This window comes from Triturus cristatus, chromosome 8 (assembly GCF_964204655.1).
Source record: "Triturus cristatus chromosome 8, aTriCri1.1, whole genome shotgun sequence".
NCBI lineage: Eukaryota > Metazoa > Chordata > Amphibia > Caudata > Salamandridae > Triturus > Triturus cristatus.
In genome coordinates this window covers 203704168-203716957 of record NC_140591.1, presented here as the reverse complement: position 1 = coordinate 203716957, position 12790 = coordinate 203704168, and the positions used below count along the sequence as shown (strand labels likewise).

The 12790-nt window shown below is 44.7% G+C and overlaps 1 protein-coding gene across 6 annotated transcripts in view; it reads left to right on the top strand.

Annotated features, from left to right (window-relative positions):
- Positions 1-12790, top strand: part of ITSN1 (intersectin 1) — a 1732490-nt gene that overhangs the window by 413544 nt on the left and 1306156 nt on the right. For all 6 annotated transcript variants that reach the window (XM_085621357.1, XM_085621360.1, XM_085621358.1 and 3 more), the window contains one exon: positions 10410-10473. In XM_085621357.1, the coding sequence (XP_085477483.1) occupies positions 10410-10473 (64 nt within the window). The remainder of the gene's footprint in view (positions 1-10409; positions 10474-12790) is intronic.

Below are 12790 nucleotides of genomic sequence, written 5' to 3'. Positions count from 1 at the left end.
CGCGCCATGCTGCTGACAGCAGCCTGCCATCGGCGCTGTCCCGAGGTTACCGCCTAGAGCGGCGGCTCCCTCCGGGGTCAAAGGGTCAGGAGGCTGAGAGAGGGACTGATTTTGAGACATCCCTCCCACTTGCCCGTGCTGTGTAGGCCCTTTTATATGTTATATAGGCCTTTGTTAAATTGACCGTAGCTCTGCCATTATAGTGCATCGCAGGCTGATGGCAGGTCTGACCCAACGCAGATTCAGTTCCTCTTTCTGCGAGGCCTTCTGCCTCCAAACTGGTAGCCCCCACCCTACCCGGTCGGTACCAAAGTTCAGCATCCTCTTGACACTTCAACATACAGTAAGCTGCATCCTGGCATAGCACTTGTTTCCTGGGCAGGTTTCCCGCATTTCAGGAAGTGGCAACCGCAGAGCTTAAGTTGAGAGGATTTATGTATGTACATAGTCGATTCGAGCACAATATCTGTTTGTATTTTTCGCTTCGCGTACAATGTCTGCTTATAGTTTCTGCTTGCTCTGTGTAATTTACGACAAGCGATTGGCCTGAGAAACTGACCTTTTCACCTAGTTAATTGTCAGCATTAAGTGGTAAATGACGACATGTCTGGTGAAATTCTGCAGACGAGGTTTATTTTTGGGTAAGAGTTGCGTGCGAAGGAGCCCATAGGTTAGTATATAAGGGGAGCACCCAGACACCTCGACGGATTACCTTGCTGTCTGTATGTAGGTGACAGACAGATTCCGTAGGTCTTCCCCAAGAGCACATAGAGGCTCTTGTGTTTGCTTTTGCGCCTGCTTAGCATTGTGTTGTATTTTACCTACATGAAATGTTCTGTTGTGTTTAGTTGTTGTTCTCTCTATTTCTGATCACAATGTATTCATTTCATTCAAAATTGCAGGAATGCTTGCTCTAGAGTAGATATGAGAGTACCTTGGTGATAGAGATCTCATACACTGATGCGTTTATACACTGTGTTTTCTTTCTCTCAGACAAACTGTTACGGAGAGAATGGACATGTGATAACTGAATTTTGTATTTTGTATTTTATGCCTTTGTCTTGCAGTTTCTTTGAAGTTGCATCTTCTCATTAAACTGCTATTGTGATCTACCTCCAATTCCATGTCTCACATGTCTGTTTTCTTCAGTTTTAGAGCAAGCGTTCCCAGGCACCCCTGCTCAAATTAAGGTGCCCCTTTTGTCCCTGACTCACTCTCCTGCTCAGTTCTGTGGTGGCTCCCGGGGCTCTGAGTACCGCCCCTAGCTTCCTTGTCCTGTAATAAATCCTCCCTCCGACAAGGCTGCAGCAGCGAACCCTCACTAAAGAGAGCTGCTGAACTTGGAGGTGGGCGCGACTGGCCGGGGTGGCAGCGCGCACACACACACCTGCTGGCTCTTACCCACGGAACCAAAGACCACAAGCGCAGCCTAGCAGGCATGCAGCCTCCCAGCAATGCAAAGAGACAGACCTGCTTCCGTCCGCACACTGACAGCCCTCCACTGCCATGCGTGGGGAAACAAATAAACAAGTCAATTGTTTTAAGTCAAAGCCACAGGCATTAAAGAGCTGGGTAAAATGTGAGGACGGCAGAAACAAACAAGCGCTTGCCATTGTGGGAAGGCAGCGCTGTTTATTTTTACATCGCGCTTTCACTTTAAAGTAAAAGGGCGATGCAAAAATAAACACGCGGCGCCCTGTCTCCTTTTGAGACGGCCCATCTGGACTGGATCTCAGGGCTTGTTTATACAACACGCCTCCTTGAGATAAACTGCTTCACGACAGCCGTGAAGCAGGTGATCCAGTCCGGATGAGCCGGACCAGAAAGGGAGGCAACCCCAACAGCTAATTTCCAATGGCAGGCCACCGTTTAGCATAAACGGTGACGCCAGCCAATGGAAATGAGGGGCGGGGCTTAAAGCCCTTTTCTGAAACTCCTCATCTTCAATAAATCTCATCGAGCGTGCTGCGCATGTGCGCAGCAACGCTAGGAGAGACCTAAAAAGCAGGGTGGTGGTGTTCAGAGGAATAGTCTTATCTTTGTTTTAGGAAGGATCTTCTCTTATCTAAGCGCTGCACCACATACTAGCAAACTGGGGGTAAATCATAAGCCATTGGGTATGTGGAGAAGGGGGCTGGAAGGCTAAGGCTCCCTCTATAAATTCATTGCTCAATGGCACCCTAAACACCTAGGGCCTTATTCGTCAATTAGCATAGACAACGCAGGGCTCTGCGCACCAGAGACATCTGCCGAATCAGACATATGTAATCATGAAAACAATTGACGTTTTTATAAGTAATATCAAAGTGCATAACAAAAGCATGCTGAATGATATAGAACCCTTCCAACTCACACCCTCCCATACCCCACCCCCCTGAAATCGCACCATGTCCGCATAGTTCCGACCACAGACTAGAGGAACAAACAAAGAATCCTACCCTAGCAGCATGCACCCCCACATCCCCCCACCTCCCCGCACCAGAATAGCTCCAGCATCTACCACAGTAAATGGGTCTCCACTACCGCTGGCGGCTCCAACCATAGGCCCCGATAGTCTGCCCACCGTTTCCAAATCTTATTGTGCTTGTGTGGGCAATCCCTGGCTACAAAGATAGGCTGCTCAAACCCCATGCAAAAATCCAAACCATTCTTCCATGCAGCCACCGAAGGGGGCCCGCGTCGCCTCCCACTCTTTAGCAATGTCTCGTTTCGCCAGTGTAAACCCTAACAACATGAGGTGTCGTTTGTAGACATTGCCCCCTATCCCCTCCATGAAATGAAGCAGGGCCAGCTGCGGTGTTCGAGGGAGCCCCCACCCCAGTACCTCCGAAAGACATGCAAAGACTTCCCTCCAGAAACGATCTAAGAATGTACACTGCCAAACTGTATGCAGAAAAGTGCCCTCCTCCCGACCACAGCGAAGACACTCTGGGGAAGCGATCAGCCCCGCCCGCCACAGTCGTGCTCTAGTAAAGTAGACCCTGCGGAGATACTTGAGAACGGGACCAGGCGGAGTCGCATTGCTATGGCCGCACCCCGAGGCACCGCCAAGGCCTCCATCCAGTCCTCCTCCTCCAGTGTGCCCACATCAGCATCCCAGTCTCCCCGAAGCTTCTGTAGTGTGTGGGAGCAATGGGTAACCAGGGATTGGTATATCCGGGAGATCTTAGTCTTTTCTACAAAATGTACTTTACAATACGTTTTGTAGTAGTACAAAATGGTGATCACACATCTAAGAGTGTAAATCTCCACGTCTCCTATCTTTTCTATGGGGTAGATGCTCAAACATGTAAATTTACTACTTAGGGCCAGATTACGATGTGTGATGGACCTGAGTCCGTCCGACATGGTTTGGGAACTGGGACCGACCGACCTCCTGTCATCTGCCCCAACCCAGCAAGTAGGATGTGACCGAACACGGTTCGGTTGCACTCCTATTCTTAACAGTGGGAGCATGCATTCCGACCGGAATGCATGCTCTCAGTGTAAAGTGAAGAGGTGCAGTTCATCCCTGCACCTTGTGGCAGGCACCACAAGGTGCCTGCTACCGGGTGCAGGGATCAACAGGGGGGCACCATAGGTGCCCCTAGGCCACCAATCGGACGCCTTGCACCTATGGGGACCCTGCTGGGGGCCCCCAAAGTCGGATTCCCACAGCCTTTGTGTCGGAAACGCTGGCACAGAAAGGCTGCGGCAAGCTGCCATCTTAATCCATTGGGTGGCAAGAGCTGCTCTTGGGATTACAGGCCCCTTTCTGAATAGCAGACGTGCTCTCAGAGCCCATCTTAAGCCATTCGGAAATCCTGGTTAGTTCCGACCTACTCCATCCAAATGGGTCGGTCTGAAATTAATTCAAACAGGAGATTTCGATGCTGTAGGAACGGCTCAGACCGAAGGTCGGAACAGTTTCCTATAGCATCATAATCATAATTGAGCCCTTAGTAGCAAATGTGGAAGGGACTAGCAGGCTGGGCTGTAAAAGGGGCATACTTACTAATAAATGGGGAAGGTTTAGGGAGGTGTAAGCAGTTGTTTAGGAAGGTCTTTAGGGACAGACATGCACCCACCCACCAAAGAGTAAGCCCATTGCTATTTACAAAGAGCATTTCTAAAAACACTACAGCCAAAAAATGACTCCAGCTCAGAGCTGGAATAAGCCCAGAACCACACATAGCCACCACTGATACTGCAACACCCTCCCAGCCACCACTGATACTGCAACACCCTCCCATAGAAAATAGGTGGCACCTTAAAATAAAATCACAGAGGAAATAATATTAAATTAGGTTATTTAACAGTTACATATATAACTAAATATAATGTAATATTAAGACATTTACCTAAAAATAAACGGTATTTATTTTTCAATTGCTAAATATTTTAATAACCTTTTTTGAATTTATAAAATATAGTAACACTAATTGTATCAAACCATAATTGCAGTGTATCCAGTATATTACCTTTAACTATTAATGATTAATCAAATTTATTATTTACTTTAGAAACAAATTTAATACAAAATTAGGTTAATACTGTAGTAGCATACATTTCAAATAAATATCCAAAATTTATGCACATTATTTATTTTTTAAATAAAAATTTTTATTATTCGCCATTCACATCTCTACATCTTCTTCATCACATTAGTTGCCTTCCATACACAGATACAATTTGCTCTCTCCTTCCCCCGCACATAGGTGTCATATTGTGCAATCATAAGATTTACATTATTCCCTTCCTTTCGTTACCGACCTTCCGCAAGCTCCAGCCCTTCAGCACCCCCTCATATCACCGTCCCCTAAATTTCCCAACCCCAAAACTACTATCCCTTCCCTCCCCCAACTGTACCCTCCCAACCAGTGATGTATGCACGTTATTTATCATAACATTATTTGTACTATTTCTTTTATTTAAATAAACGTTTTTATATTTCACTGTAGTTAACCATACTTAGACTTAACACTGTTAGTGGAGATCTCCCTATGTTTAAGACAGGGCAAAAGTTTAATATACTTTATAATAAATTAGTAAAAACACTCTTATGTTAAATATTAATGTAAATTATTTGTATATATTTTAAATGTAGTCAAAATAAAACATGCTACAGCACTCAACTAAATTTTGAATTAAATATTTAAATATATTAAATTATTTTTCTGAAGTTTAAATTAAAAATGTTGTAGGTTATTTGGCATGAACTCTTATTTCCAAGTCAACGCTTTAAAGTTGACGTTGATTTGATGAGGTCTTTTGCTCTTGCTTTAGCCGCAGTGATTTGGTGAGGTTGTCGACTGCTACATGTCACAGAGGGGGGTCCCTCTGTGAGCTTTTAAGGCAAGATTTGTTTCTGAGGAAGGGAGAAATGGTTCCCTTCTTTAAGACATCACGTAAGCAATGAAACTCTGTGGGTTATCTATGAACTACATGTCTTCTGAACTTGCTGAACTGAAAAAGTTTCAGGTAAAGAAATCTCAGAGAGATTTGATCAGGATAGCAGGCCTCAAAAACTCATTAAAATGTTACTAGACCTGCAGGACTAGTGACTTAAATAATCTACTCAACCTATTTGTAATGCTCTTGACCCATAAACTGATTTCATATGATGTGATTGTGGGCAAATAATTTAATTCATTGAGCTTCCATTTTCATCATTATCACATATGAGAGTACCTTCAAATGTAAGAGTTCAGCATGTCTGTTGTACAAACAATTCTTTTGTTTTTATTTAATAGACTAAACTTTCTTTCCATATATAATACACATCTAGCCAAATATAAGATATACATGACCCCTGACTTGCCTCTTAGTTCATTAACAGCATTTTAATTAGGGCAGGGGCAAGAATCTTTCTAAAACCTAGTTTAAAAACTATTACTTTTAATAAATACATAACTAAAGCATGAAGTGGTAGCAACTGTCATCAGCAGATTTTACATTGAGATGGCCATACACTTTCCCACTGACATGCAGCTTTATTGATAAAACTATATAGTGTACAAACAATAATATTTGAAAATAGAGTTTCTGCAAATATGTGTAATTTGCACACCACCTTGTAAAGTGTTCTGGTTTGTTTTGCTCCCATTTAACTCTTTGTTTTACATTACACTTCTTAATTACAAAAAAATGGGCTTTTGTAATTCCTGATAAATTTTGAAATATTTGTAATATTAATGTACAGGCTATTTATTTCAATGTTATGTATTGAGGAAAAATAACTGACATCTTCATACAGCTCACTCGACAAAAACCTCTAACTCTAGTAAGAGAAACAAATAAACTTCGTTTTCCAAGCAGCAATTAGTTCAGACAAACTGACATTTGACCTCTTTCCTTGAACAGACAGCAAATGTTTCAAGATAAAAACACAATTTAATGGCATCTTTATCGCTCATTCACTTTCTGAACGAACAGAACACCACTTGTTACATTCCGGCCCAAGTTTACTCACCAGATGGGACTAAAAATAGGTCGACCAGATAAAATTGTACTCATAGATGTGAGTGGGCCAGTCGATTTTTCAAGGCCTGGGATAGGGATTATATAGGACCAGAATAATAGCGAAACTGGCCACAGTTAATAACTGTAACTGTATTAAGGTATTCAGAATTTCTTCTTTAGAGCAGAGTACAAAAAATAGTTTTCCTTTTGAGATTCACTGGGCACCAGCTAAATGCCTATTTGTTTGCAAGGTGGGGAGGGGTGGTGAAGTCAACAGACGAGGGAAAATAAAAAATAAAAAAAAACACTTAACTTGTGCTCGCCGCATCGCTAACTCGGCGAGCGCAATGTAAGTGATTTTCTTTCTTTTTTTCCATTTCCCTCGTAGTAGTCTGTTGATTTTACTGCCCTGCCCCACCACCCCATCGCTCTTACTTGCACCGGCCGCGACTGCACTTTTTCTGAATTAATTTGCCCCCTTTGTGTAATTGGTATTCAGGATTTTTTTATATACTTTTTATCTGATAAGCCTTAAAAACATAGCGCAGCACTGTCTTTTTGTAATTTTTTTACATCACTTGTTTTGAAAATATTTTTTAAAAAATTAATGTTAGGTTTTACAGTTTTTTACAAACTCCTGGAAAGGGACATGTTCAACTTTTTTTTAATGTTTTCACAGTACTTGGGCTTTGTTTTTCTGTAATTTTTACTTGGAATTGTTAGTAGTGTTGTGTTGATAATAGGTGAAGTCAAAAACGATTTAAAACTCAATAGAAAGAAAATAGGTGTGATTGAACAACATATTGCCCTCCTAGACAGAAGACTTTGTTAAAGGCTTATCACTAAGAAACTGTGTACCTCATGATTAGTTGTGTGGATGAATTTGAATCTCTCTGGAAAACCTAGGAAATTAGTGTAGGAAGGTGGATATCTGACTATGGTTACCCCCAACTTTTTGCCTAGTATCTAGCTGGTTTTTCGACTTAGTTGGCCTGAGATCCTGCCATTCAGGGTCTCAGGCTGTCTGCTCTCTCTTTAAAATGGACTCCATGTACCCTAGGTACATACCCAATTGGTAAGGATCACCTTATTGGACCCTGTACAGTGTACCCTAGGTACCCAGGGCATAGGTGTACCCTAGGCCTCCCAGGGGCTGCAGCATGTATTATGCCACCCCTGGTCTGGCCTTCCAATCAGACACAACTGGCTGATCACTCAGCTGGGGCAAGGTCGTGTAATCACCCCTTGCTTAGATATAGTATACCTATATCTACTCTTGTATATAGACACATGTGTACCTATCAGCCACTCCTATGGCAGGCCTTAACAATCCTGGAGGCAGAGTGCTTGGTAACATGTGAGATGGTGCTCTAGCATGAGCTGAGCCTGTCTGCAGCTTTCGGAACCATGTCCTTATAGCTGTTCTATGATATAGCCTACCATATACTCTTAAAGTGCCTTATAATCGTAAACGGTTATGGTAACTATGGTTTGGCTTTATCAAAATATGTCGTGTAAGGTGTCTAACACTTTGGAATAATACCCCCCATACCATTTCTGGTGATGAGGATATTATTCCTCCCTTCTAGAGGGAGAGACATGTTAAAATCCTACTTTGCTGTTTAACTCTCACCAAAGCCTCAGCATCACAAAATGGATGCTGCTGCCACAGACACGAGTCTGACCTCCTGCTGCTGGGAGCCCTCCCAGCCAGGGAGGCCTGGACAATAGGTTTCCTGCTTGGGGAGGTGCTAGCACCTCCCCAGACAGACTTTAGTGTATTGGGGCAGGGAGGGCTGAAAGGAATGAGACATGCCTGGAGCACACAAGGTGCTCCATGCATAGTCCAGTTCAAACCGGTGCTGGGGCACTCCAGCCCCAGCTCTGGTGCAAAACTGGACAAAGGAAAGGGGGTGTAGCCACTCCCCTTCCTGATCCCACCCATAGGAGGGACCTTGCAGGTAGCCCAGCCCACTAGCCCAGTATAATAGTAGCTAGTTGGGCCCTGCTAAATTAGATTAACCTGAATCTGCAACTTGAACAGAAACTCTGGACCTTCGACATTCGACCTCAGGAAGAAGACTGAAGAAATCTCCCTTGTGGCCAAGGAGTGACCACCCTGGGCAACCAGGCACCATCCAGCGACCGCTGCTTGCTTTGCGACTGAATCCTACGAGGGACGACTGCAGAGACTGACCAGCGCCGAGACTTCCAGACACCTCTGAACCAGATCCACATCTCCAGCGAAGCTGAGACCCGTGGAGGCGACGAGGGACGTGGGACCGGCGACTTGGGAAAAGTGGCTAGTAACTGACTAGCGCGACTTCTGAGGCTTCCTCGAGGCTGTGCTTTGGGAGTTGAGAAGCCCTACTCCCGAGCACCATCTGCAAAGAAGACCAGCTCCCCACACTTCACGTGTTCTGCGTGGGGCCCTTCTGCACCTGTGTTGCTCGACGTGTTGTTCGGTTGCTGGCCCGTTGGCTGGTAGCCTCTGCGACGACGAACCTTTACTTTCAACTTGCTGGTCCGGCTCCTCCAGACTGGCACCCGCTCCTCTGTGAAAGAGAAGCACCCCAGACCTTCCTGGTCTGCACCAGAAGCAAGTCCTCCATCCTGCGTGGGTTCCGCTTGCCAAGGCTTGTTGGGTCCTGACTCGACTTCGACGCCGCCGACAGCAAGAGCCTTCGTGGGACAGCTCACCTCCTGGTCCTGGTCGTCCTCGACGTCTCCTGGTACTCGTGGCTGCTGCGACAAGCTTCACCTTTTCACCTGCATCTTCACGACATCACCTGGTTCCTTCCCGGCTCCTGGCTGGTGACCTAGACTCTGTCCCTTCTGCTTGCAGGTTCCTTCCTTCTTGATCCCCACCTTGGGATCCACCGGACACTCTTCACTGACTGCCTGTCAGCAACTTTCCTTCAGGCATCCATAGAAGTCCACGACGAAACCCGACGCAAGTTCACACCTATGCACCCGCAGCCCGTGGGCTAGGTAACTTGGGTACTTCGGTTCTCACAAGGGTATTGACTATCCTAGGGTCTAGTTTCCGAGTCTCGACTTTCTAGCTATGCCAGAAGTGTCCTAAAACTGCTTATTTCTAACTGCTAGTGATTCTATCGACTTTTACGCGTGAGTGTTTCCACTCTGCACCTGAATCCCGTGGGCCTCCCACTTCCTAACTGTTGGTAGTATAGTGTAGCCCCAGCGATTCCCTAGGCCTAGGCCTATCCTGTGTTCGTGACAGTGGACCTTATACCACTTACTTAGTATATGGTTTGCGTGGCCCCTAGGGCCTAACTGTATTACTTACCTGTGTGACTTAATGTATGCTTAAATAAGACTGTGTTGTACTTACCTCGAATCTCATAAAGAGTGCTGAGGGTTTGACTAGAAGACATACATTCTATTTTTATATACATCTGTTGTGGTGTCCTTTCATTTGGTATTCAAGGGATTACATATGGTATAACAGCTGGCTTCACATGCCATTCAGAGTTTAGCCTAAGACTGCTCTTGTCCATGTTACCACTTGGATAGCTGGTCTATAAGTTTGACTTTACAACCAATAGGGTTGTTTGGACTGATACAGGGTGTACACTAGAATTAGTGACATCATATATCAGGCCAACTTCTCACAATTAGTCTCTTACAAATTTCTCCAGCAATTGTTCTGTGCCAATCACCTTGAGCAGCATGAATTTTATTATGAAGATTTTATTTTAGGATATTGTCTAAATCTACGTATTTGGTGAGTGGTTAAAACAAAATTGGCATCAGTTTGCATGATTTTGATAAGCTAAAATAAATGTAAAAAATAATTTGTGCAAGTGTAATTGTGCGGGACACTCTTATGTGGTTGGCCTGAAATTTTAGTATTGACCAGCAAAACAGTTATTGCATTTTTTCAAAATATATATTGCTTTAATTTTCCTATTTGTTTTGAAACAAGATATTTGTTTTCATTGAAGGTCCTCAAGCTAGAACTATCCTTATGCAATCAAGTTTACCTCAGGGTCAGCTAGCAACAATATGGTAAGAATGTCTTTTTTATGGATACGTTTCATCTTGACTACATTTAAAGTATATTTTTTGCCATTTCACATTGAAATACCATTCAGTATTTGATCTCCAGAGTATAAACTTGCTTTGTCCTAATTTTTAATGTTTTGTTGGTGGCCAGAATTTACACTGATGAAAGGCACATGGCTTACTTATGAACTGACTTATGGATCAGTTTAAATCATCAGTAGTCAGCATATGTTCTGAAGGGACAGATCCATTTCATATGACTTTGTAAATTATTTAGATTAGTTGTCTGAAAAAAATCTCTTTATGTGGATATCCTAACAATGTTGCTTGGATCCAGCGTTTCTTGAGTTATGCTTGCCAGTGATTTCAAATCTAGGATTTCAGAAAGGTAATTTACTATCCGTTATTTTCCCTAATTCTCAGGGCTCATAGGGTGTACTTCGTTGGTAGGAAATGTGGCTTCCCAAAACTAATCAAGCTAAAATTGTAGTTTTTTTCTTCTTCACCTTATCTTTTATTTGAATTAAAACTGTGCTAAATGTATGTAAATTACACATATCTAACACTTACAACATGTACACGTCTTTTGTATCGTTTATCACTATTATAGGACACAAGTTGATAATAAACAATAAGAATCACATCAATAGTACCAAAATAGATAACCTGCTAGCCTGTTGAGACCAAGAAAGTCCTTAATCAATCTACCGAAGGTAGAGGAGTGAGAGTGTTGTGTTTGTGTTCTTGTAGCAATGTGACCTCATAGGGTTCCAACTAGTACATTCTGTAACTATGGAATCCAGTGAGATCACTTGCAGACTGACCAACGCTGGAAGAGGAGTGTCCAGACTGTCCGCCTCACTTCTGCTGGGTTTACAGAATAAATCTACTATTTCAAATTGGAGCCTGGATCTTTAATATGCTAGAGAGGGAGAGCTCCCTGCGAAAGGTGAAAGTGAGATGGTGCCGAAGGAGGCAAAGGGAGGCTGGAGAGGGGTCAGAGAAGCCTCTATCTGTGCTAGAAAATTGTCCCAATATTCAAATCTGGTTTCGAAGCCTCCAGCCACCCTAGGGCCTGACAGTGGATCGACCTCTGCTATCGCCAACTGGCACAGATCTGAGCCAGTCCCTGAGTGCTGAGGCTATTTCTGCCTTCCAGGTCATCACTATGCACTGCTTGGCCAACACCAGTGGCGAGTCGATGAATCTACTAGTGTGTATAGTTTTCTTATGTTTCGATGCACACGGTCAATTAATCAGGGGAATTGTAAGCACGCTACTCACCCATGAGAGTCTCAAGGTGCTGGGGTAGGGGGGGAAGCAGCTCCGTACAGTCGAAGAGCCAGGTCTTGAGCGTCTTCCTGAAGATGTTCAGGGAGGGGTTGTGTCTGATGTCGATCGAGAGCTCGTTCCAGGTCTTGGCCGCGATGTAGGAGAAGCTTCTGCCATGTGCTCTGGCTCTGCGGATGCGCAGGGTCTCTGTGAGGGCGGCGGATCGGATGCTTCTCTTGGGTATGTGGAAGGAGATTCTTTCGTTGAGGTATTGGGGTCCGGTGTTGTGGAGGCATTTGTAGGCGTGGGTGAGTATCTTGAAAGTAACTCTCTTCGTAAGTTTTGGGTGGTGTGTTCATGTCGAGGGATGCCGAGGACGAGTCTACTTGTTCAATACGACGTAGAGGGCGTTTTTGTAGTCCAGTCTGCTGGTTATGAGTGCGTGGGTGACGACCTTCCTTGATTCGGGGGGGCATCAACTTAAAGGTCTTTTGAGGATTCGGAGGGTGTTGAAGCAGCTGGATGCGACGGCGTTGACCTGTCTGGTCATGGAGAGGGAGGAGTCGCGTATGATGCGGAGGTTTCGGGCGTGGTTCGTGGGGTTGGGTAGGTCTGCCGAGGGCGGTGGGCCGCCAGGTGTCGTCCCATGCTGAGGGGGAGGGTCCGAGGATGAGGACTTCTGTCTTTTCAGAGTTGAACTTCAGGCAGTTTCTGCTCATCCAGGATGCGACGTCCTTCAATCCTTCCTGGAAGTTGAGTCTGGTGGGGATTGGGTCCTTGGTGAGGGTGAGGATGAGCTGGGTGTCGTCGGCATAGGATACTATGCTGAGTCCATGCTGTCTGACGATGGTGGTAAGGGGTGCCATGTAGATGTTCCACCTCTCTGGGCATCAGTTCCCCCGATAGATCTGATAAACATCCAAGCATCTCCTCCCAATATTTCTAGATTATCAGACCGGACCAGACCAGCTGTAGAAAATTCCCTTCAGTGGCTGAACATCTGGGTCAGTTCGATAATGCCTCAGGGTATATTTCCCCTTTATGCTTG